The 22,726-nt window shown below is 62.2% G+C and overlaps 3 protein-coding genes across 9 annotated transcripts; 1 reads left to right on the top strand and 2 right to left on the bottom strand.

The window, feature by feature from the left end:
* Window positions 1–319: 319 nt before the first annotated feature.
* On the bottom strand, window positions 320–11,777 carry VWA1 (von Willebrand factor A domain containing 1). 7 transcript variants are annotated; one of them, XM_058552646.1, is made up of 4 exons: window positions 11,687–11,777; window positions 2,866–3,423; window positions 824–1,102; window positions 320–715 (listed from the first exon to the last, which is right to left on the bottom strand). In XM_058552646.1, the coding sequence occupies exons 1-4, from the start codon at window positions 11,751–11,753 to the stop codon at window positions 378–380; spliced, it is 1,242 nt and encodes a 413-aa protein (XP_058408629.1). In that variant the 5' UTR covers window positions 11,754–11,777; the 3' UTR covers window positions 320–377. The 7 variants fall into 7 exon arrangements, with proteins under 7 accessions (XP_058408629.1, XP_058408628.1, XP_058408625.1 ...); XM_058552645.1 differs by lacking the exon at window positions 11,687–11,777 and adding an exon at window positions 4,786–4,909; XM_058552642.1 differs by lacking the exon at window positions 11,687–11,777 and adding an exon at window positions 4,786–4,814 and having other exon boundaries at window positions 2,866–4,144.
* A 22-nt stretch (window positions 11,778–11,799) lies between these two features.
* TMEM88B (transmembrane protein 88B) lies at window positions 11,800–14,036 on the bottom strand. Its single transcript, XM_058552640.1, has 2 exons — window positions 13,711–14,036; window positions 11,800–12,287 (listed from the first exon to the last, which is right to left on the bottom strand). The coding sequence occupies exons 1-2, from the start codon at window positions 13,984–13,986 to the stop codon at window positions 12,027–12,029; spliced, it is 537 nt and encodes a 178-aa protein (XP_058408623.1). The 5' UTR covers window positions 13,987–14,036; the 3' UTR covers window positions 11,800–12,026.
* A 3,294-nt stretch (window positions 14,037–17,330) lies between these two features.
* Window positions 17,331–19,546, top strand: ANKRD65 (ankyrin repeat domain 65). Its single transcript, XM_058552001.1, is given in 4 exon segments — window positions 17,331–17,551; window positions 17,917–18,451; window positions 19,005–19,380; window positions 19,383–19,546. Coding segments are annotated over 4 exon segments (1,245 nt in total). The 5' UTR covers window positions 17,331–17,345; the 3' UTR covers window positions 19,511–19,546.
* The last annotated feature ends 3,180 nt before the right edge of the window (window positions 19,547–22,726 follow it).

Below are 22,726 nucleotides of genomic sequence, written 5' to 3'. Positions count from 1 at the left end.
AGCCACTCTCCGCTTCTGGGCCCTGGGGCCAGTCCTGGGGCTTACATTCTCAACCCGCCCCTAGACTGCCTGTTCATCTCCCGCTGAATCCTGACCAAAAGACACCACCAAGCGCCCAGCTCTGGGTCGCGCAGGGGAAGGGTCGCGACGGCACGCGCTGCTGCCAGGGCTGCAGTGGAGGGTCCGGCCAGGAGTCAGGCGAGGTCCGCCTGGAGAGCAGACGCCAGAGCAGGGAGCCCTCCGGCCGCGGAGGAGGACTGGGGCGTCAGGCCCGGCCAGCACCCCCACCTCCCGGGCAAGACCCCGGTTTCGGCGGCGGGCGCCTCCCCCGCCGGGCTCGGGAGAAGGGGGCCCTCGGGTGGGCGGGGGCGGCCGGCTCACGGTTCGCGGCCCCCGGATCCCGGCGGCGGGGGGCGCGGGGGGCGGCTGCGCTCGCCGTCGGGCGTGCAGGCCTTGGCCGACAGCGCCCTCTCGCGGCCGGAGCGGAAGGCAGCCGTCACGGTCACCAGGTAGGCGGTGCCGGGCGCCAGGCCCTGCAGCGTGGTGCTGTTGCGGCCCGCGGGCACCTCCACGCGCTGCGCCGCGCCGCCCCCCAGGGGCCCGAACTGCACGTGGTAGCTGAGCGCGGCGGCCGGGCCCAGTGCTGGGGCCCAGCTCACTCGCAGGCTGCGCGGCCGGGCGTGCGAGATGACGATGCGCTCCGGCCCGGCCTCCTCTGCGGGGGAAGAGCCTGTGAGCCGGGGTCCCAGCCCCGCGCCCCCGCCCCACCTCCCGGCCCAGCCCCGCGGCCCCAGGCCCCACCGGCGCCCCGACCCCGCCTCACCCAGCAGCGTGCGCACCCGCAGGTGCTGCGGCCTCACGAGGCGCACGTTGGACTCGGGCACCAGCACCACGTCGTAGTCTGTGTCGGGGTCGAGGCCGTCCCAGGCCCAGTCCGTGGCGTTCCCGGGCAGCTGCTGGCGACGCGCGGTCCCTGGCTCGGCGCTGGGCGCCACCTCCAACACATAGTAGCCCGAGTCGGCAGTCAGCAGGGGCGGCCAGGCCAGGCGGAAGCCGCTGGGCGTGACCTCAGAGGCATGGAGGTGCTGCGGGCGCATCGCGTCTGCGGATGGTGCAGGGGGTCAGGGAACGGAGGTCGCCTTTTTGCGCCCGGACCTGGGGCCCTGACTGCTGACTCAGGGAAGACTCTTAGGTCAGAGGCAGGGGTATGGGCCACCTGGCCAGAGAGATGCGGGGACTAGGAGCTGGGCAGCCAGGCCCGCCTCCACCAGGCCCAGCGGATGCTAATGATATGCAAACTGGTGGGGGGGACGACGACACAGGATGGAAGTACAGCCCCCCACTTCAGGCCCCATCAGGAGCTTCCCTGCCTGCCCAGGCCCCAAACCCAGACCAGTGGGGAGCTATAGCAGCCACCTCCCACCCAGTCCAGTGGCTTGGACAAATGGCCCTCAAAGGTGGCAGGTCCCAATATGGTGAACCAGAACAGAGAACTAGCCCCCTGCCCAGCCAGAGTAGCCAGCCCAGGGTCTGGGGTCAGCTCAGCTCTGGACAGTCAAGGCAAAGGGGGGCTGATGGTGCAGCCAGGAGATGAGAGGCCAGGGGATGCCCTGAGGGCGGCGGAGTTGTGACAACTCCAGGAGAAGCTGGACTTGGGGTTCAGCAGGGTGCTGCATGCCTGATGTCCCCAGGAGAGTGTGGTGGGGGGCACTCCAGAGGGGGACCCCAGATGTGTGTTACTCCTGAGCCTGTGACACCAAGCACCACACTGCCGCCTAAGTGACCGTGCAGGCGAGTAAGGCTGATAAATGTCTGGGAATCTGGTGCTTCCTCCTTTAGTGCCCGGTGCCCCAGCTGCAGCCTGGCACTGGCTCTCCTGCCCATTCCCCACACTCAGACCCCGCCCCCAATCCCAGGAGCCCGCACCCTACTGCCTGACTGCCCAGCAGCCTGGGGCATTCTTGTCCAGCTGCTTGCCTTTTCTCCTGCTGTCCCCTCCAGGCTCAGCCACAGAGGCTGACCCAGGGGCCACCAGGGGCTAGGTGTCCCTGGGGGAAATCTTCAGGAGGACCCTCTACTCCCTCCCACCCACAGTCCAACTCCTTCCAGTTTCAGCTGAATGATTAACCCACAGGCGGAGACTGGGGAAGAACCCTGGAGTTAGTGGCATTTTTCAGTGGCTACAGCAGGCTGAGCCAGTGACCAGGCCTTTCATCTCCAGCTCCTCCCCCTGCAGGGTTTCACTGAGGGTGGGTGGCGAGGGGGTCCAGAAGAAAGTCAGTGGGGAGCTACTAGCCTCTCCCTTGTCCGGCCTTCTCTCCAGCAATCCCCACAACCACCTGCAGCACAAACCCACTCAAACTCCTCAGTGGCTGTCCTCACCCCGAGGAGTAGGGCCCAAGCTCTTTGAGAGGCAATCCCAGCCCCTTCTGACCCTCTGGCTCTCCTCTCTCGAGGCGTGGTGACCCGGGACACGTCCAGGAGCAAATGCTACCCATCTGCAGAGTGCTCAGGCTTGGAACCTCCTTCCTCATCCTCTACACTTAGCCACATCCCACTAGTGCAGGCCCTGGGCCCCTTGGCCCACACCAGGCCCCCCACTCCATGGGCCTCCAGCCCTGGGCTGGGCCTGTCAGCAGACAACCCCACAGGGAGGTGTTTACTCAGGCTGGCCCTCTGTCCCACCACAGCCCAGGTAGGGGCGCACAGTTGGAGCGTGTCCCTGGAGGATGCACAGAGAAGCTGTATATCACCTCCCCACTGAACCCCCAGGGAGCACCACTATCCTGGCAGCCCTGGCCCCTGCTCCAGTCTCACCCCAGCTCTCTTCCTGGGTCCCCCCAGGCCCTGCCTCCTTCCACCTACCAAGAATGGAGCCCCTTAGCTCCCGGGCAATGATGTGCAGGTCGTCCACGTCCACAAAGTGCAGGTGCTTCTGAGCAGGGGCAGAGGCAGCGGCCGACAGCTCCAGGAGGTTGCCACGGCCAGTGCTGACGATGAAGATGGTGACACCCAAGTCCTTCAGCTCCTGCATGGGAGGCCCTACAGGGTCGCTGGAGCCACCATCTGTCACCCACACCAGCACCTTGGGCACCCCTGGCCGGGCACCTGCCGCCTCGGCAAACAGCTGCTCCTTGGCGTACGCCAGTGCCAGGCCAGTGTTGGTGTCACCCATGCGCTGGGCTGCAGCACGGATGGCATCCTGGACAGCCGCGCCTGAGCTGTGCTGGTTGAAGGGGAACTCGGTGTGCGGCTGGCTGCCCACATGCACCAGGCTGGCATGCAGGGCCTCAGGGCCCAGGGGCAGTGGGGCTGCCAGCTGCCCCAAAAACTCCCGAACTCGGGAAAATTCATAGTGAGACACGCTGGCCGAGCTGTCCAACAGAAACAGCAGGTCCCCCTGGGGGGCCGATGCCGGGGGGCCTGGGGGAAGGGGAGAGGGTTCAGCCTCAGGTGGTGCCCCCAGACAGCCCACACCCAGGGCAGGACCCCCAGGGCCTGAGCTTTCCCTAAGCTGGCACTTGCCCTTACCCAAGTAGGCCCTGAAAGCCTGCTCAGTCCCACCCCAAAGGTGCTGGGGGTGGCACCCCAGTGCACGGGAGAGGATTCCAGCTCTGCACCCTGGCCATGTACCTGGGGCACTCTCTGGGCTCATGTCTTACCTATAAAGGAGAGCTGACCCCTCCAAGCCTCCACACTCTCCCTCTCCTTTCTGTTTTTTTGTGAGGAAGATTAGCCCTGAGCTAATATCTGATGCCAATCTTCCTCTTTTTGCTGAGGAAGACTGACCCTGAGATAACATCCGTGCCCATCTTCCCCTACTTTATATGAGACACCGCCACAGCGTGGCCTGACGAGTGGTGCGTGGGTCCGCGCCTTGGATCTGAACCCGTGAACCCCGGGCCACTGAAACAGAGCATGCGAACTTAACAGCTAGGCCACTGGGCAGGCCCCACCCTCCCTTTCCTCAGCAGTCACCAAGCGTCCTAGCCCAGCCCCAGGAGTGGTGGGTTGACAGGCCTAGGCCACAGGGGCTCCTTTCTCAGGCTTGGCGTCCAGAGAAGCAGCCTCCAGGCTGGACTTCAGCCACACAGTTCAGCCTCGGGTAAGGCAACTGGTGGGGGGTGCACAGCAGCTAGGGAGCCTGGGGGCAGAGGTGGAGGGATAGGGAAGACAAAGCACTGATCGCAGCCCCTTCCACAGCCCAGATGGCCTGGCTGGAGTCCTGACCCCACTTACAGATGATGGCACCCCTCCCCTGGCCCCCATCCTCTGCTCTATCTGGACCCAGGAAGCAGGTTACCTGCTGCAGCAGCTCCTCCTGGGCCTTCCCCTTCCTCCTGGCACCCCAGGAGGCAGATGGGTCCCTCCACCGCTGGGCCATGGGTAGACGAGGGCTGGGGTGTCTCGGTTATGGTTTGGGCCTTGCGGCCTGTTTCCCCCAATCCCGTGGGGCGACTCCAACCTTCTTACCATCCCTCTACTAAGGGTCATTCCGAGGAGAGGGAACCTGAGGCAGGGACAGCCTCCCCGACGGACACCTCCCCTCTCCGTCCAGGGCCCACGATCCCGTACAGGTGCCGGCGGAGCAGACGGCGGCCTCCACGCCCCGGCGGGCGCTCGGTGGAGCCGCCTGGGGCACCTGGGCCCGGCCGCCACAGGTGGGTGGGGTGCCCTGCCGGCCGCCCCGCCCCGCGGCCGCGGGAGGAGAGCGACGGCCCGCGCGGGCGGCGGGGGTGGAGGGGGCGCCGGAGCCGGAGCCCCGCCTGGCCCGGCCGCACTCACCACGCTCCGCGCCGCTCCGCGCCAGCGCCAGCCGCAGGCTCAGGGCCAGGCCGAGCGCCGTCCAGGGCAGCATCGCGCGCGACGGGACGCGCTCGTCCTCCGCTGGCTGCTCGCTGGCTCCGGGGCTGCAGGGCGAGCCGCCGCGCGGCCGCACCGGGCCCCGCCCCCGAGAGGCCCCGCCCCCCCGCGCGCGCTCGCCCCGCGTGCCGAGACGCACAGACTCCGCGGAGACGCGCACACGGAGGGACCCAGGCGCGCAGCGACGCGCGGCGCTCACCGAGTTGCGGCCGAGGCACGCGCGCGGGCGTGCGCGCACACAGACACCGCAGTCTCCCTTTCCGGCTGTGGGGCGGTGGGGTCTGCGCTGACCCCTGCTCCCAGCTAGGAGGGAGCAGGGAGCCGCCAAGCTGGGTCGTCCCCAGGCCCACTGCCGTGGCTCCCCAGTGCTGGGAGTCCCTGAAGCCAGGCTCCAGAGAACCTCAGGCGGTGTGAGGGGCTGGGGGTGACACCAAGAACAACATCCCCCCGCCAAGGCTCACGCCCTGGACTTGCCTCGGCCACAGGGCTGGGGGAGGGGTAGGTGTCTAGGGGCTGGGACACGTGTCCCCAAGGACTGACCAACAGGGATTGGAGGGGCCGAACTTAGAAAGGACGAAGGGCATTAGGACGGGACAGAAGCCTGAGACACTTGAGGGGGAGCTTCTTGAAGGACACAAAGCCCCCCTCCGCCCCCACCGCTTGGCTTCTTGGAGGAAGAGTCATAGGAGCTGGGGATGGCTGGTTCAGGCCCTGTCCAATGTGACCATGCTGGTCCTATTGCTGTCCCCCAGGGTCCGGGCAGAAGTCCAACACAGGACTGGGAACAGACCCCCAGCAGCCCACTGGAGACGCCCTCTGGAGGGGACACAGGAGCCTCGCATCCTGGGATCTCAGCGAGGCCAGACCAGAGGTGGCTGGCTGCATGCGGTATCCCAAAGGGTGCTCAGTCCCCCAGGGCAGATTCCCTGCCCTTAGGTAAGGCAGGGCAGTGTCCCCTGGGCAGGAGCTGAGGTCCAGGAGAGCCCTGCTCCCCTCACACCCAAGATGCCTTCCTGTGGGGTGACCAGTGCCCTCTCCCAGCTGCTCTTCTCTGCAGAGCTGGGGGGGCACAGGTCCCGAGAGCAACCAGGCGTCCCTGCCAGGATGTCCTCTCCCTGCCCCCTCCCCAGGAGGATGCTCAGCAGGGAGGACGGATGGGACTCAATGGCTTTCCTTCCTCCCTTTCTGGAAGGTGAGAGCCGCGGGGCTGTGAGACAGGCTGGAGCTCTGACTTTGCCTAAAAAAGGAAGCGGCTCAGTGAGCCTGAGGAGCTGGGGCAGGAACAAGCGAGAACTGTGTCCCGCCGCCCCCACCCCTCGCAGGGAATCTTGGCAGTGGCGGTGCTGGCTCAGCTCCAGAGACCTCAGGCCTCGGCTGGGACCAGAAACTGCCTTGTGCTTCCGCCTGGGCCCCGTGGAGGGAGCAACGGGCTTGGACCTCCGAAGTCCAGGGTGTGTCGCCCAGAGGGGCCTCACCAGGCCCCCAGCCCCCAGCGCACAAGGCTGACCAGGGCTGCTGTGGAGATGGGGACTGTGAGCAGAGGCCATGGGGAGGCAGCAGCAGCTGGAGGCGGCCCCGGGGTCCAGCTGACAGCTGACCCAGCAAGCCCTGGGGGAGGCACGCCCAGGTAGACACATGCAAACACTTCCTGGTTCATCCTCCATCTCACTGGGCACCCACCTGCCCCAGCTGGGAGCTGGGCCACAGTGGATCCGCCCTCTGGTAAGGCAGTGGCTCCCCTGCTTGTCCCCCATCCTGCCCAGCGGGCAGGCCCACAGTCACACCTCGGCCTGCACTGCTGGGCTGACAGGGAAGTTTCCGTCCCTTCTGGAAAAACTGAGCGGGTCTTCTTGGCTGTGACTCAGGCCCTCGAGGAAGCAGCCGCCCTCCTCCCTCCAGCTTCTCTATCAATGGGAGAAAGCATGGGAGGCCCAGCCTTGGGAGTGGTCAGCCGGGGCCTCTACCCAGCCTTGGCTGAGCTCGGCCACCTGCCCTGGCCGAGTTCCTCTTCAGCTCTGCCCACAGTCACTCCCGCTGCTCATGCTCAGCTCTCGCCTGACCCCTGGAAGAAACCCCTGCCCCTGCCCCACCGGCTCTGCTCTCCTGGCCCCCTGCTCTGCCCCGTGGCTTGGCCAGCCACACTACCCCTGCTGCCAACATCATGGCAAGTTTTACTTCTGTGTCCTGCACCCCCAGAGGGGAGACTAGGCAGACAGAGGGTCCCGGGGGAGCATGGGGGTCAGCCAGGGGTGTAGTGGTCAGGCCCAGGGCTGAGCTTGAGGCAGATGCCAGAGGAAACAAAGATAATAGTCTGGAAACTTCTCTGAAGGAAGACAGGCCGAGAGGTGAAGGGCCAGAGGACAGAGGTGGCCAGGACACAGTGGGCCCAGTCCCTGCCTGGTCCTGGAGTCCTGGAGGCAGGAGGCAGGAACAGCCCGTGTGCTGAGGTGGCCCTGCCCCGCAGCCTTGGCCCAGTCCAGGAGTCCCCAGGCATCACTTCCAGGAGCTGGCCCACCCCGGCGGTCAGTCCACAGGCAGGTGGAGGGAGTTCCGCAAACCCTGGGGACACTGCTCTCCGTGGGCACCAGCCTTGCCCGACCCAATCTGCAGAAGGCTCCCGCCTCTGCACAGTCAGTCCAGCCTCTGCAGAGAAGAAGGGCCTTTTGTCCCCAGCTTGCTGTGGTCATGTTGACCCCAGGGAAAAGGGCAGCTCCGGCAGCCTCTGACTCCACGCCTGACCCCAGCAAAGGCACTCTGCTGGGCCTGAGGGGCAGAGCAGCTGGGCCCCGCCCCCACCCTGCGGGGTGCCGTGTGCTGCTGTTTTTCACACAAGCACCCACGCACACACCAGGGGACACAGAAACAGGAAGGGGTGGCTCTCGTGGGGTGGGGGTGTGGGGTGAGGCCAAGGCCCCCTGACCCGACCCCAGCAACAGTAAGTCGGGCAGAGGGAGGGGGCAGCCAAGAGCAGCAGGGCCTGGAGGCCCCTTCCACCACCCACCCAGCTGCCCCACCCACACATTCTTTTAGACTTGACCTGCCTGTTTGTGGTGAGGGACGCGCCAGGGCCTGAGGACCGGTCCTGGGGGTCTGGAGGTCCCATCATCTCACTGCCTGCGAGCCCAGGCCTGCCCGCTCTGGCCCCAGAGCTGACCCATACCCAGTCCTCCTGCCGGCAACAGCCAGAGTGGCAGGGGAAACGGCTGGTAGGGTGGGCAGCCTGGGCACAGGGTGGGTGCCACCCTGTCTGCATTCATCTATCACCTCTGTGCTGGGCCCAGCCACAGGCCAGATTCTGCACGGGGGACACCCAGGCACCAGGCAGAGCCCTGTCCTCCCAGCACGGCCAGGCTGGAAGGGGGACAGCCGTGGCTTGCAAAGATGCTTGTCTACTTATTTTTCCGATGGAGGGTGGGGCCATGTCAGACCAGGTGGGCAGGAGCTGCAGGAAGTGCCAAGACCCTGGGGTAGGGGAAAGCCGGTGTGCATGAGGACAGTAAGGAGGCCTGGGGGCAGAAAGGGCAAGGGCAGGCTGTCAGGCCTTCTTAGGGGAGGCAAGGACCGGTGGCATGTGCAGGGGCAGGGTGGGAGCTGATGCCAGGCCTCGAAGGAGACACCCCGGTAGCTGCCCTGAGAGGTACAGCCTAACAGGAGGCAGGGGGTGGGAGGCAAAGAGGAATGCAGGTGTCCAGAATGCTCCTGGGTTTTCAGCCTGTGCGGGGCTCTGAACAGGTGCCTTTCCCCAGGTGGGACCCTCAGCTTCTTTGGTTCCCTCTGCCAGAACCTCTGCATCAGGGCGGTGACCACCACACCTGCCCCAGCCCCAGGCAGGGTCCAGGTGGGCTTGGATGAGGAAGGAGTGGGCAGGGAGGGAGAGACCTGTGTCAACACCTTGGTTGGGGGGCTCCCCAGCGGTGGTGGTGGGACCTAGGGGGCAGTGGGAGAGGCCTTAGCCCTCAGAGCCAACGCTGGACTCTGTCTGTTCCTACCGAGCACTCACCCACCCCAGCTCGGTTCCTGCCCAGCACCCCTTGCCCGGCCCACATGCCTGGGGTGCAGGCTCGGGGGAAAGAACTGGCCAAATTCCCTGGACCCCTCCTAGCGACTCGCTGCCGTCTGAGGGTGTGCCTGCCACCACCTGAGCTCCCAGAAAACACTTTGTGAATGAACAAGTGACCTTGGGCAGGTCAGGAAACCTTGCAGAGCCCACACCTGTGGGGTCGGGACTCGCCCCCACCCAGGGCGCAAGGGGAAGCAGAGGGCATCGCACATGCGCACACACACACAGACACGTGCACGCACACGCAGCCTGGAGGCCCCCCACGGCCAGGTACACTCCCAGGGGGCAGGGGCCTGGACACCTGGGGAAAGAGCCTTACCACCCAAAGTGGGGGTCTCCGCCTGGCCCCCTCAGCAGCTCAGCACCTCGATCTGATGTTCCTGACTTCCCTGACAGCTGGCCCCCTGAGAGCAGACCCCTAGACCCCTTCTGTGAACCTCCCACAGCACCCCCGCCCCGAGGGTGTTCCTTCTGTGAGCAGGTGGGGCAGAGCTGAGGCTGAGGCAGGTCGTCCCTGGGGCCAGCTGGAGGCCATGCAGGGTGTCAGGGCCAGCCTGGGAAGCTGGGACACACCTTACGAACTCAGCGGCTGGGGCAGCTGAGCTCCCACGCACGGCGGCCTCCCCACCCCCACCAGGCCCAGCTGTTGTTTTGATGACTCCGGGGCCAGGGGAATCCTCAGGAGAGTCTTCATCCTTAACGCCTGGCCAGAGCCTGGCCAGCCCCAGCAGGAGGGGAAGGAAGGCGGCCTCGAACCGGTACGAGTTATCCTTGGGCACTGGGCAGCCAGCCAGACTCCTGTCTTACTGGGCACAGACCACTGGAAAACCCCGAGAACTCCTGCTGGATCTGAGCCAGCCACACACTGGGCCCTGTTTAAGGCCATGGGATGAGCCCTGAGCCCGGTCATACCCTGAACCCTGAGCCCTGACCTTTGGGCACGTCTGAGCCCTGACCCTGCCAGTAGCAGGCAGAGCCCTGCTGGCAATATGGTGCACAAGATCCTTTGAAAAGCCTTTCAGCTGGCACTAGATTCTGCACGAATCACATTTCTAATACACTGCTGGGCTCATAAGGAAGTAAATATCTCCAAGTTCCCCCCAAAATTAAACACTAAAAATAAATAAATAATTAAACAGAAGAATAGTGAGCAGACACCCAGGATGACGAGGGAAACCGGGAAAGTAGAGACTCCGCTGGACACAGGGACGGAGAGCCATACTGGCCACACTGCAGTCAGGGAAAAAAGTGTGGGCACTCCACACAGGCAGCTACTACACCAGGACCCTAACGAGGCCCAGGCGGTCTTGCCTCACAAAGGGGGTCCTCTCTGCAGGGACTCATCCTCAGAGTCTTCACAGGTGTGGGCTGACAATTAAAGAGGAGCAAACATTCAAAGAAACAATGTGCTATTAGTGAGACTCACCAAAAACAACACATAACAGATTTAGACCCCCAAAGACTAAAGAATTGGAATTGTCAGGTACAGAATATAAAATAACTATACGTGAAATGTTCAAGAAATTGAAGCTTGGGGCTGGCCCAGTGGCATAGTGCTTAAGTTTGCGAGCTCCGCTTTGGTGGCCCAGGCTTCAAGGGTTTGGATCCCGGGCGTGGACCTACACACCACTCATCAAGCCATGCTGTGGTGGCGTCCCACGTACAAAACAGAGGAAGATTGGCATAGATGTTAGCTCAAGGACAATCTTCCTCACCAGAAAAAAAAGTGAGCATGCACCAAGAGAGCATCAAAAATGATCAGATTCTGGGGCTGGCCGGTGGAGTAGTGGTTAAGTCTCCAGCTCTGCTTTGTAGGCCTGGGGTTGTTAGGTCCCAATCCTGGGCACGGACCTACACACCGCTTATCAAGCCATGCTGTGGTGGCATCCCATATACAAAATAGAGGAAGACTGAGATGGATGTTAGCTCAGGGATAATCTTCCTCACCAAAAAAGAAAAAAAAAGATCTAAATATATACTAAAAAGGAAAATATCAGGGGCTGGCCCAGTGGCGTAGTGGTTAAGTTTGTGTGCTCTGCTTCAGCAGCCTGGGGTTCAAGAGTTTGGATCCCACGTGTGGACCTACACACCACTCATCAAGCCATGCTGTGGCGGCATCCCACATACAAAATAGAGGAAGACTGGCACAGATGTTAGCTCAGGGACAATCTTCTTCAAGCAAAAAGAAGATTGGCAACAGATGTTAGCTCAGGGCCACTCTCCCTCACCAAAAAAAAAAAAAAAGAAAGATCAGATTTAAATAATGAGCAAGCATAACTTTTAGATATGTTCATTTAAAATTAAATGGATGAGTTAATTGGCAGATTAGACACAGCCAATGAAGTAGTGACCTGGAAGAGAGAGATGAAAAAATTGCCCAGAACGTAGCACAGAGAGACAGGAGATGGAAGATACAAGAGAGAGATGAACTGACATGGGAGGTAAAGGGAACAGGTGAAGCTTTCATTTCATAGGTGTCCCCAAGAAAGAATATGTAGAATGAATGAGAGGCAGAATTGAAGAGATAATGGTTGAGAATTCTCCAGAACTGATGAAAGGTATGAATCCGAGGAAACGGAACACAGTGTATACGAAGAGGATAAATAAGAACATATACACAACTAGAAACATGCTTAAAACCACACAACTCAGAGAAGATCTTGACCCAGAGAAAACAGACTGAGCCCTTACTCTGGCGCCTATCTGAATGCTAACTCTGGTCACAAGTTGAGCCCTGACCCCGGTCACAGGATGAATTCTAACCTGGTCTCAGGCTGGGTGGCAGAAGCCAGGAAGGCCGCCTTTCTCTGAGAGCCATCTCCCCCTCCATGGGGGCTTCGCAGCCTCCCTGAAGCGGGGGAGGGGGGGGGGGGGGACTCCAGGGCGGGGAAGGCCCGACCCAGTGCGGGGCAGGCCGGTGCCATCCCGCGGCCGCTCGGAGCACTGCGCATCGAGCCGCGCGGCAGGCACGCGATTCCCTGGCCGGGAGCTGGAGGCAGACCCCGAGCTCGCCGGCCTGGGGACATCTTAGGGGAGTTACGGGGGAGTTCGGCATCTCCCAGGATCTGGAAGTCTCAGGGTCCTTTGGAGAGGCCTCTGGGGGTCACACCCGGGCGCAGAGCTGCTCCTCCTCGTCGGTGGGGCGTCCTGCCCGGCCCCCGTCGCCGGACCCTGAGTGGCAGCGGGGTCCGGGGCTCCAGGCCGGGGGCGGCAACAGCGGGCGGAGGCACCGGGCCAGGCGGGCGCGAGCAGCCGAAGCGAGCACGAGCAGCGGAGGCAGAGAGAGGAAGCCCAGCACGATGAGCGCAGCCGAGCCGCGGTCCGAGAGCAGCACGCGGCACGCGGGGCGGGGCGCCGGGTGGACCTGGGGGCGAGGCGCGCGGTCAGGAAGGGCGGGGCGGGGGGGGGGTCAGGTGGACCTGGGGGTGGGGCCTAAATTCCGGGGCGGGGCCAGGGAGAACGTGGACCACGGTAGAGCCTGGGGGCGGGGCCTGTGAGCAGGTGGGCCTGGGCGGGGCCCGGGAGAAGGTGGATAGGGTGAGGCCTAGGGGCGGAGCAAGTGGACTGGGGCGGGGCCTCAATTCCGGGGTGGCGCCAAGGATGAGGCGGATCGGGGCGTGGCCTAGGGGCGGGGCCTGGGAGCGGGTGGGCCAGGCCTCAATTATGGGGCGGGGCCATGGAACAGGTGGATGGGGAGAGGCCTGGGGGTGGGGCCAGGGATGGGGCCTATGAGCAAGTGCACCCGGGCGGGGCCCGTGAGCAGATAGAGTGGGGCGTGGCCTGGGGAGAGCCTGGGAGCGGGTGGACCAGGACCTCAATTATGGGGCGGGGTCAGGGAGCAGGTGGATGGGGAGACGCCCAGGGGGCCGGGCCAGAGATGGGGCCTACGAGCAAGTGGACTGGGGCGGGGAATCAATTCCGGGGTGGGGCCAAGGAAAAGGTAGAGCGGGGAGGGGCTGTTGGTCAGACAGGGCATGGCCGGGCGTGAGGGCTGGGGGAGCGGGGCGCCTGGGGCTGGCTGTGGGCCAGTTTCTGAGTAGAGAATAGGAAATGGGGGACCCAGGCAGTAAATGGTCCCAGTAGGAGTCCCTTGAGGGGAGGCTCAGAGAATTGTCTCCCTGTTGCCGGACCCTTGCTTTTGTCTTCGCTCTGCTCTCCCATGCCCTTCCCTATGCTGGCATCTGACCTCAAGCCCCTACCTGAGGCTGTCACCAGCTGGTGCCACCTTCTCTTCTGCTGCCCTGTATTCAGTCTCTCTCCCCTGCCTTATGCCTACAGAAAGGGGACGAGGAGTCCTGTCTGCCTACATCCTCCCTGCCCCAGACCAAGCCATAGCCCATTCCACACAGGGAAACCCAGCCCAAGGCAGCAGGAGTCTGAGAGGGGCTGCCTGTGTGGGGGGTGAGGGGTGGGGAATGGCTGTGGACTGGTGAAATTTGACAATATCTTCATCTTCTCTTCCTGGAACCCCCCTCCTCTCCCCACCCCACCCAGCTGTCCAGACCCTGCTGACCCCTGGTACAAGGCTGGGAGGCCTCAGGGGAGGGGAGAGAGCTGTCTCCTCGGGTGACAAACAAAAGCCCTTCTTTTGCTGTGGCCATGTGGGGGAAGGGGGCTTGGCAGAAGGGCTCTCCAGGGAGGGGCACACGTGTCTCTGGAGACAAAGGGGCCGTGCCAGAAGGGGGCAGATTCACTTCCAGCCCCAGGGTCCTGAACTTCCACAGGACCCCTACTCCCCAGGGATCCCGGCCAGTCCCCCGCCTCCACCCACTGAGGGCTCAGCTCACCCTCGAGTGGCACAGGAATCCCAGGTAGACGGTGGCGGCTGCTGGGAGCAGCACCAGCAGGAACACGGTCGTGGGCAGCAGCAGGTGGAGCAGGAGCCCGGCCAGCGCCCGGCCTCGCAGCAGCAGGGTCCCGAGGCCTCCCGCAGCCAGGCCTGCCCACCTTGGGGACATCAGGGCTGAGGCCTGGCAGTCAGGAAGCCTTCGGGGCAGCATGGGTGTTGTGTCTGAAGCACCCTCTCCCTCACCTTCCTCTGTCTCCCTCTCCTGCTCACTCATGCTCTCATGGGCAGCGGGCCTGGTGGGCTCACAGTGGTGGTCAGATGGCAGGCCTGAAGCCCCCAAGGGTCAACCCTAGGTCCCCAGGTCAGACCCCCACCCAGACCCCAGCAACCAGATAGTAGACCTGGTTGGAGGGCAGCACCCTGGCCCAGGTAGGTCCAGCCCCAACCATCAGTCTCCAGAGCCACACTCCTGCCCCCGTTTCCCCGACTGCCAAGCTGAGCCTCTCTCTGCTAGGCAGCTCCTGTAGTGCTCTGGTCAGGACCTGCACAGCTGTCCATATGGCCCACAGTAGAGCCCTCCTCCCTCCTGGTCCCGCCCTCTTCCCGCTTCCAGTGCCCGCACACAACGACTTCATTTCATAGGTCTGGACTCTGACAACTGCCCCATCAGTGGCCGCCATGTGGAGGTCACCACCCACTCCATTTCCCAGCCCTGATCCCTGCTCGTCCCCTCATCCCCAGCTGTGGCCCCTCTCAGCCTAGGGTTTTCCTGCATGACACACGGCATTTCAAACACTACTTACACAACCAGCTGACACTTACACTAACGAGTGGGTTGTCTGTGAGCTGAAGGAAGGAGGCTGCACAGCATCAGACGGGAACCCTGTTTTGCCCTTTGCTTTACCTCTCCCAAACTTTCTCCTGATGTTCTCCCACCTCTCAAGCTCACCACCTCCCTTCATATACATACGAAGGGGAGGATGACAGTGATCATGCACAGGCCCTGTCAGGCCAACTGCTGAGGCTCCTCTGCAGTGCATGCCAAGCCCTGCTGCTCTGTGCATGCAACTTAACTGTCTTCATGGGCACACGCATGCCAAGATCTTACGGTAGCTGTTTATTTATTCAGATAGTGAATTTGGAGTAAAAAATGTTGTAAATGATAATGTTTGGATAGAGAGGATCCCTGCTTCATCTCCTTTCTAAGCCCACTCCCTCCTCGGGTCCCTCATTTGTTCATTCGCTCATTCAATAAACACTCACTGAGCGCCCACTGTGTGCCAGGCACTGCTCTAGACCCCATGGATTCAGTGGTGAGTCAGGCCAGCAGAGGCCACTGCCCTATATGGGGTTGGCTCTGGTGGGCGCTCTGCCAGCCTGGCACGAATCCACAGAGCCCACATGAGCAAGCTGCCATGCGCTAGGCTGTGGCAGAACATGGGAAGACAGGCCACACGGCCGGCTCTCACTGCCTTTTGCCTTTGGGGAAGCTGTCACGAGGCTTCCCTGGGTCTGACGAGGTACGGGATGTTCCACCAGGCCCCCAGGGTGCATCTGCATCTTGGAAGTGGCTCCTCAGCAACAGGGTGCCCACGCCCCCTGGTGCCACCTGCCATCTGGCTCCATTAGTCTCAGGGCCATCTTGTGGGACAAGGGATGCAGGGAGCTGACACCTTTGCTCCTCTTGCTTTTGCTGGCTACTTAAGCAATAAACTGTCTGAATCCACCCAGAGCATGTTGATTCTTTTTTTTTTTTTGTGAGGAAGATCAGCCCTGAGCTAACATCCGTGCCAATCCTCCTCTTTTTGCTGAGGAAGACCGGCTCTGAGCTAACAACTATTGCCAATCCTCCTCCTTTTTTTTTCTCCCCAAAGCCCCAGTAGATAGTTGTATGTCATAGTTGCGCATCCTTCTAGTTGCTGTATGTGGGACGCGGCCTCAGCGTGGCCGGAGAAGCGGTGCGTCGGTGCGCGCCCAGGATCCAAACCCGGGCCACCAGTAGCGGAGCGTGCGCACTTAACCGCTAAGCCACGGGGCCGGCACCAGCGTGTTGATTCTTTACCCACCGAACCTGCCAGTGTGTGACGTGCCTTGTGGAGCCTTCATTCTAGAAGAGGAAGGCAGACGTTTAAAATAAAATAGATACTTTCGTGCAGTGAGAAGCGCTAAGAAGAAATAAAATGGTCTTGGACAAGGTTGCTTCAGCTTGGCAGTCAGGCTCAAGGGCCCCTCTGGGGAGGTGACATCTGAGCAGAGTGTCTGAGGCTCACTGGGTAGGGTCCATGTGGCGTGGGGGTGGGATGCGGCTCCTCAGCCCCTTGTCTGGAGACCCACCCTTTGGACCCGGCACCTGGAAGGGCTGCTCTCTTAGGGAGGTGGGGGAGGGGCCAAGGCTCTGCTGCCCCTCTCTGGGGGTAGTGGCCAGGACAGGGTCCTCAGGACACTTCATCCCTGGGAGCCTGGTGGGCTGGAGGGGGGCTGGGGTGGGAGCGACCGCCCCAAAACTGTGCTACCTTCTGGTGGACAGGCACAAGAGGCAGCTGCAGGGGCAAGGCTGGCCACACCTCCTTCTTCGTCTGGGCTCTGGACAGGTGGCCTTACCCAGGGATTGGTGGATGGGAAGGAGTCCTCAGGGCCAGCCCCCGCAGGCTCACCCTGCCCTAGGGTCCCAGAATCAAGGTGACCCACACTGGAGGCCTTACTCAGGCCCCTCCTGCAACATCACTGTTCCACTTCCAGATGTGGCTTCTCTCTTGAAAACCTCCCTTTGCAGTAGAACATCTCTACTGCCCCAGGGTCTGCCCCTTCACTGCCTCTGCAGACTTGCCTCAACCTACTCTCCAGGGGCTTCCTACTCCCCACCTCCCCTCATCCGGGTCAGCGGCCTGGTGTCTGTGGTGAATCTTCTGTCCTTGGGTAGCATCTGCATGGGAGGGAAGGGTCCCACCTCACCCTGCCCACCTCTCCAGCGTGGAATCAGGAGAGAGGCCAGGCTCCAGCTCTGAGGGGGTCTTAGTGATCAGGGACAGGAGTGGGGGTGAGGGGCATGGCCTGAGGGGGGAGCCCTGGGGAGGCGTGTGGGCGTCTCCTTGGGGGCAAGTCATGGCACATCAAAGACTGTGCTCCTTGGAGGAGCTGACATTCACGGGCGTGTTCCTGCCTGCCTGGCCTTTGTCTCCGGGAGGGAGGCCAAGCCAGGGCCCTGGCAGTTGGCAGGGGAGGAAGGGTGCTGGGGCAGGGGCTGCTGCTGGCAGGCAGGGCATCCCCTTAAGTTGCTGGGTAAACAGTGTGGGGAGGTGGCCCTTAGCCTGGCCCAGGAGGCAGCTCTGCTCCCCCCACCCCACACACAACTGCAGCTCCAGCCTTTCAGCCCTCTGGGAGCCTTCAGAAGGAGTTTCATGAGAGGGCCACTGGGCTGTGGCTGGGCCAGGACCAGCACGGAGAGGACCCCCAGCCAGAGGACAGAACCCTTGGGCGCACTTCCTCCGGGGGTAACTGGGAGCCAAGCCCCTCAGGAGGCTAAGCAGTGGCCTGGTCCCCAGGGAGATGAGGGGTCCATGTTGGCCTGGAGGTATGTGGCCCAGGGCCGGCCAGAGGCCTCCAGCATCCATGCAGGATTCCTCTTCTTCCCAGATGGACTCCAGGAGCTCTGAGCTGGGTGAGCAAGACCTGAGAGAGGAACTGCAGTGGATAGAGCTGGGCTCCGAGGAGGCCCTGGGAGATGGGACAGAGGGGCCCAGTGTCTCACAGGCCTGGGGGTGCCTGCTGCAGGTTGTGTGGAGGGGTCACGTGGGCCTGGCCACGCAGCTGCTGCAGCAAGGGGCCAGTGTGGAGGAGAGGTGAGCCCCAGGGCAGGACACGGTCTCTTCACCAGGGTCAGGGTGGGGTGGTGAGGGTCGCTTCGCTGGGCAGTGGGAGCTGGGTCGGAGGGGATGGGGGGATGGGGTCCATTCATGGGCAAAGGTATTAGCTACCTTACTTAGGCCAGAGTCCTTTCACTGGGCAGGAGCTTCTTCACCCGTCGGGCAAAACTGAGGTCCCTGGGGAAGGGTGGAGAGGGTCCCTTCATGGGCAAAGGTAGCAGGTCTCTTTCCCGGGCCCGGCCTCCTCACTGGAAGGAAGGGGGGCTTCACCCGGCAGGGCAGGACGCGGCCCCTGTCCCCCACCCGCCCCCGCCCACACCGCCCACGCCTGGACCCCTCAGGGACCGCGCCGGCAGGACCCCGCTCCACCTGGCCGTGCTGCGCGGCCACGTGCCTCTGGTGAGTCTCCTGCTCCAGCGCGGGGCGCCGGTGGGAGCCGCCGACCGGGCGGGGCGCACACCGCTGCACGAGGCCGCCTGGCACGGGCACTCGCGGGTGGCTGAGCTGCTGCTGCGCCGCGGGGCCACGGCAGCAGCGCGCTCCCGGGCCGGCCTCACGCCGTTGCACTGGGCCGCTGCCCTGGGCCGCACGCTGCTGGCCGGGCGCCTGCTGAGCGCGCCAGGCCCGTGCCCCGCGGCGGCGGACGCGCGCGGCTGGACGGTGGCGCACTGGGCGGCCGCCGGCGGTTGGCTGCCGGTACTCGAGCTGGTGGCGGCGGGCGGCGGCGCGGGCCTGGACGGTGCCCTGATCGTGGCGGCCGCAGCTGGGCGCACGGCGGCCCTGCGCCTCCTCCTGGCTCGTGGGGCGCGGGTGGACGCCCGGGACGGCGCAGGGGCCACAGCACTCGGCGTTGCGGCCGGCCTGGGCCACCGGCAGGTACGTCCGGGCCTGGACCCCGAAGCGACCGGACTGCACCACCCCACCCCACCCAGCTGCCGGGAGGGCGCGGACGTGATGGACCCTTCGAGCAGGAGGGGCAGGAGGGGCCGCACTCTCCGTCCAAGACCGGAGGGCGGGAGGGTGGCGGGGAGGGGCCGGCTGCTAGGAACCAGACTGCAGCCTTGACTAAGCTCTCGTTTGTAACCGTCTCATGGAAGCCCCGGGAGGACGTATGGTCTGGCATTCAGATTTGATTCTGGTGACTGCAGCAACAAATATTTGAGCACCAGGCCTGCGCTTGAGTCCAGCAAGCCCCCAAGCAGCGTGGCGGGGCGGCAGGGGCTGCAAAGTCTCAGATTTGTTGAGGATGATTGGGAGGACAAGTGGAAGTCTCCAAGGAGAGCCCCTCCAGGGTGCCTTAGGCACTGGCTCCTTTACTGAATGGGGAAGCAGTGTCGAACGGCCAAGGCCAGATGAGGTCTGGGGCAGACAAACCCCTCACCGGCCTGGCCAGGGCTGGCCCTTGCCCTCTCCTTCCCTACTCTTCCAGGACATGGAGGTGCTGCTTGACCACGGGGCAGACCCAAGCCTCCAGGACAGGCACAGGCGCTCTGCACTGCACAGGGCTGCTGCCCGTGGACACCTGCCTGCCGTCCAGCTGCTGGCAGCCTGGGGAGCTGAGGTGGATGCTCGGGACTCATTGGGCCTCACGCCCCTGCACCACGCTGCTCGGGGAGGCCACGTGGAGGTCGCCGGCCACCTCCTGGACAGGGGCACGCAGGTCAACTCTGCTGGTTGGCTCCACAAGACCCCTTTGCACCTTGCTGTGGAGTGTGGCCACGGCCCCACCACAGAGCTTTTGCTGAGCCGAGGGGCCAGCCCCACCCTGAGGACGCAGTGGGGTGAGGTGGCCCAGGATCTGGTGTCCGAGGGGGCCTGTCCCAGGCGCTGCCTGCCCTTTGCGGAGAACAGGAGTGTTGGGGGCACAGAGGGGCCCCAGGGGCCCTGGCTTCTCGCCTCAGGGTTGAGCCCACGTGGCCAGAGCAGGACAGATAGCTCCTGGCTCCCACAGCCTTCGGAGTGTGCCGGGCTCCTGCCTTCTGAGCTGAGGCCACCTGCCTGGGCAGAGGGGAGAACAGCCAAGAGGTTCCTGGAGGAGGAGGCAGTGGCTTGAGCCCCAGTAATGGGCCTGTAGCCGGCCCTGGGACTGCCCCACTGACTCCCACGGACCTATCACCCCTGCAGCTCCAGGCTTCTCTAGACTCTGGTGGAGAGACTGAGTTGTAGCAACAATCTGACCAAAACCCGATGGTCTCCCCTTTGTCCACCATGGGGGTGTCACCCTCAGTTGCTCGTTCTGTACATGGGAGCGTTCTTACTGTGTTTTCTTAGATTCAATATTTGTCTAGTGACATCCATTAATTACAGGGCCAAACTAACGGCCACAGTTGTTTACATCTCCCCTGTGATCCAGTGCCCATACTCTCAACTGCCACCTTCTCTCTCACACCTCCAGCAGATGTCCTCCCGGCCCTAAATCACCCAGGGCCAGGTACCAGACACCTGGGGACAACCCCAATGCACCAAGGCCCACTGGGATTACCCAACAAACCAATCCTAAACTGTTTCCCGCCCTGCCTTGCCTTTCCCGTGGGAACCCCAATAAAGGCTCTGGCCTGAGCTTCCTTGATCCTGCTTCCTCGTCCTGGCTGACACTGGGGCTTCCCCTGTGGCCCTGGGGGGCATGGTGTGAAATGTAATAAGAATCTTCTTTCAATGGCATCACCCTCTCCCTGTCATCACTCAGCCATCTCATAAATTAAAACCCGGGGGTACAACTGAAACGGGGACCATCGTCTGACTGCCCACCTCATAGAAGATCGTTGCCATTATTTGATTTTTCTGAGTGAACAGTTTTACAGGATAGATTTCATCTTTCAAAAGTGAGAGTTGTCATGCCAAATTAGCACCTCTGTGCCCAGGGGCTATGGAAGCCCTTGGATTTTACTCCCAGGGCAACAGGAAGACTTTGGGGAGTTTATGTGAGTGTGACGAGGTCTCCTCAGCTCACAGAGCCTGCCAAGTGCAGAGCGGACTGCACCTGGAAAAGGGAAGCACAGGGTACCCGTGAGATGGTGGTGGCATAGCAGTGGAGGTGGGAGAAGCAGGCAGATTGGGATGACTCTGTGGGCAGAGCCCTCTGGACTTGCTGATGGGTTGGATGCAGGGGGCCAGGGATGGGGAAAGACAGCAATGAGTCCTGGCAAGTCTCGGGCCCCAGGTGGAGGGGAGGGTGGGAGAGCAGATGCACAAGATGAGACTGAGGGAGAGGTGGAGGCTGGGGTGACATCTTTAGAGTCCTCAGAGTCAGGATGGGGATTTTTTTGTTTTGTTTTTTGCTGAGGAAGATTTGCCCTGAGCTAACACCTGTTGCCAATCTTCCTCTTTTTGCTTGGGGAACATTTGCCCTGAGCTAACATCTGTGCCGATCTTCCTCTTTTTTGTATGTAGGTTGCCGCCACACTATGGCTGCTGACAAGTGGTATAGGTCTGCACCTGGGAACCAAACCTGGGCCACCAAAGCGGAGTGTGCCGAACTTAACCACTAGGCCACAGGGCTGACCCCCAGGATGGTTTTTTTTCTTTCTTTTTTGGTGAGGAAGATCAGCCCTGAGCTAACATCCAATGCCATTCCTCCTTTTTTTTTTTTTTTTTTTGCTGAGGAAGACTGGCCCTGGGCTAACATCCGTGCCCATCTTCCTCTACTTGATATGGGATGCCGCCACAGCATGGCTTGACAAGCAGTGTGTCAGTGCTCGCCTGGGATCCGAACCTGCGAACCCTGGGCCGCCAAAGCAGAGCGCGTGCACTTAACCCCAGCGCCAACGGGCCGGCCCCCCCCACCCCCACCCCTACCCGCGATGGTTTTTAAGGCTGCAGGATGGACCTCCACAAAGACGGCCAGCACAGCCTGTGGGCTCCACCTTCAGAGCCTGAGTGCCTCCCACCTCCTCCACCTCACCCACTATGTCCAGGCCACCACCAGCCTTGCTGGAATGTTGCCATAGCCAAGCCAGCCCCGAGCCTGACTCGTCTGCCTGCTTGAGCCCTTGACTCCCTGCAGTCTGTTCTCAAAACAGCAGCCGTAATCTTATTGATAAGTTGGATGAAGCAACTCACCTGCTCAGACCCCACCAACGGCTCCCTTTCATGGAGTGCAAAAGCCAAACATGGCACATTGTGTTGTTCACAGAGGCCCAGTGACCTCGCCCATCTCATGTGCCCTTTCCATAACGTGATCTCTGTGTTCCTCCCACCCAGAACTTGGGGCTCTGTCTCCACCCTGACATCGAGTGGACTTCTGTGACTATTCAGGTTCGCAGAGTACTGCCGGAGTGATGCTGCGTGACTTTCCAGGGTGGGCTAGGGAGGTGATAGGGTTCCACATTGCCTTGTCCTTAGGCCACCATGTAAGCAGCCTGACGGCCCTGTGGCTGCCATGCTGTGGGGAAGCCCAGACGCAGCACGATAACCAGAATATCAAGTCCTTACACGACCTTCAAGGCCCTACACATTCTCACCGGCCTCTGTCTCTGGCCTGCGACTTGCTCACTGAGCTACAGAGGCCTGACCCTGGGACCTCACCAGCTCCACTCCCAGCACATTGGCATTTCTGCTGTTCTGGACCACACCAGGCATGCTGCTGCCTCAGCTCCTTTGTGCTTGCTGATCCCTCTGCCTGGCATACTCTTCCCTCAGATACCTGCCTGGCTTCATCAGTTATTTTCTCCTTTACTCAAATATCACCCTCTCAGTGCACTCTTCTAACACTGTTTAAAATTGCACCCCCCAAATGGCAAAGCTCTTCTCTCAGTAGAATGCCAGTAAATATGGAAAGAATGATGGAGTTAGAGAATCAACAATGGATGCTCAAATGAGTGAGTGCAAGTTTGATGAAGAACAGGATGTTGTCTCAAAGCCCGACGGCTGATGGGGGTGTGCTGCTCAGGTAGCCATTCAGGACCACACTTGTTATTCAGCTTCAAGTCCACTGCAGCACTTCAGCCAACGGCATGCTCTTCCTGGCAGTCCCAGATGCTGAGCACAGCTAAGATACTGGGGTCTGGCCATTTCTGCCCAACACGAGACTTCTCTAACAGGCAATCTTCACTTTGGAATTACTGGGTTAGCCCAGATGCTGTCCAGTCTGCATCCCTTCTGAGGCCCTCCAGGCCCAGTCCTCTTCCTCCCTCTTTAACAGGCGTTACACAA

This window comes from Diceros bicornis, chromosome 13 (assembly GCF_020826845.1).
Source record: "Diceros bicornis minor isolate mBicDic1 chromosome 13, mDicBic1.mat.cur, whole genome shotgun sequence".
NCBI classification, from domain to species: domain Eukaryota; kingdom Metazoa; phylum Chordata; class Mammalia; order Perissodactyla; family Rhinocerotidae; genus Diceros; species Diceros bicornis.
The sequence above is the reverse complement of the archived record's forward strand: the minus strand, read 5'-3'. Positions and strand labels throughout refer to the sequence as shown.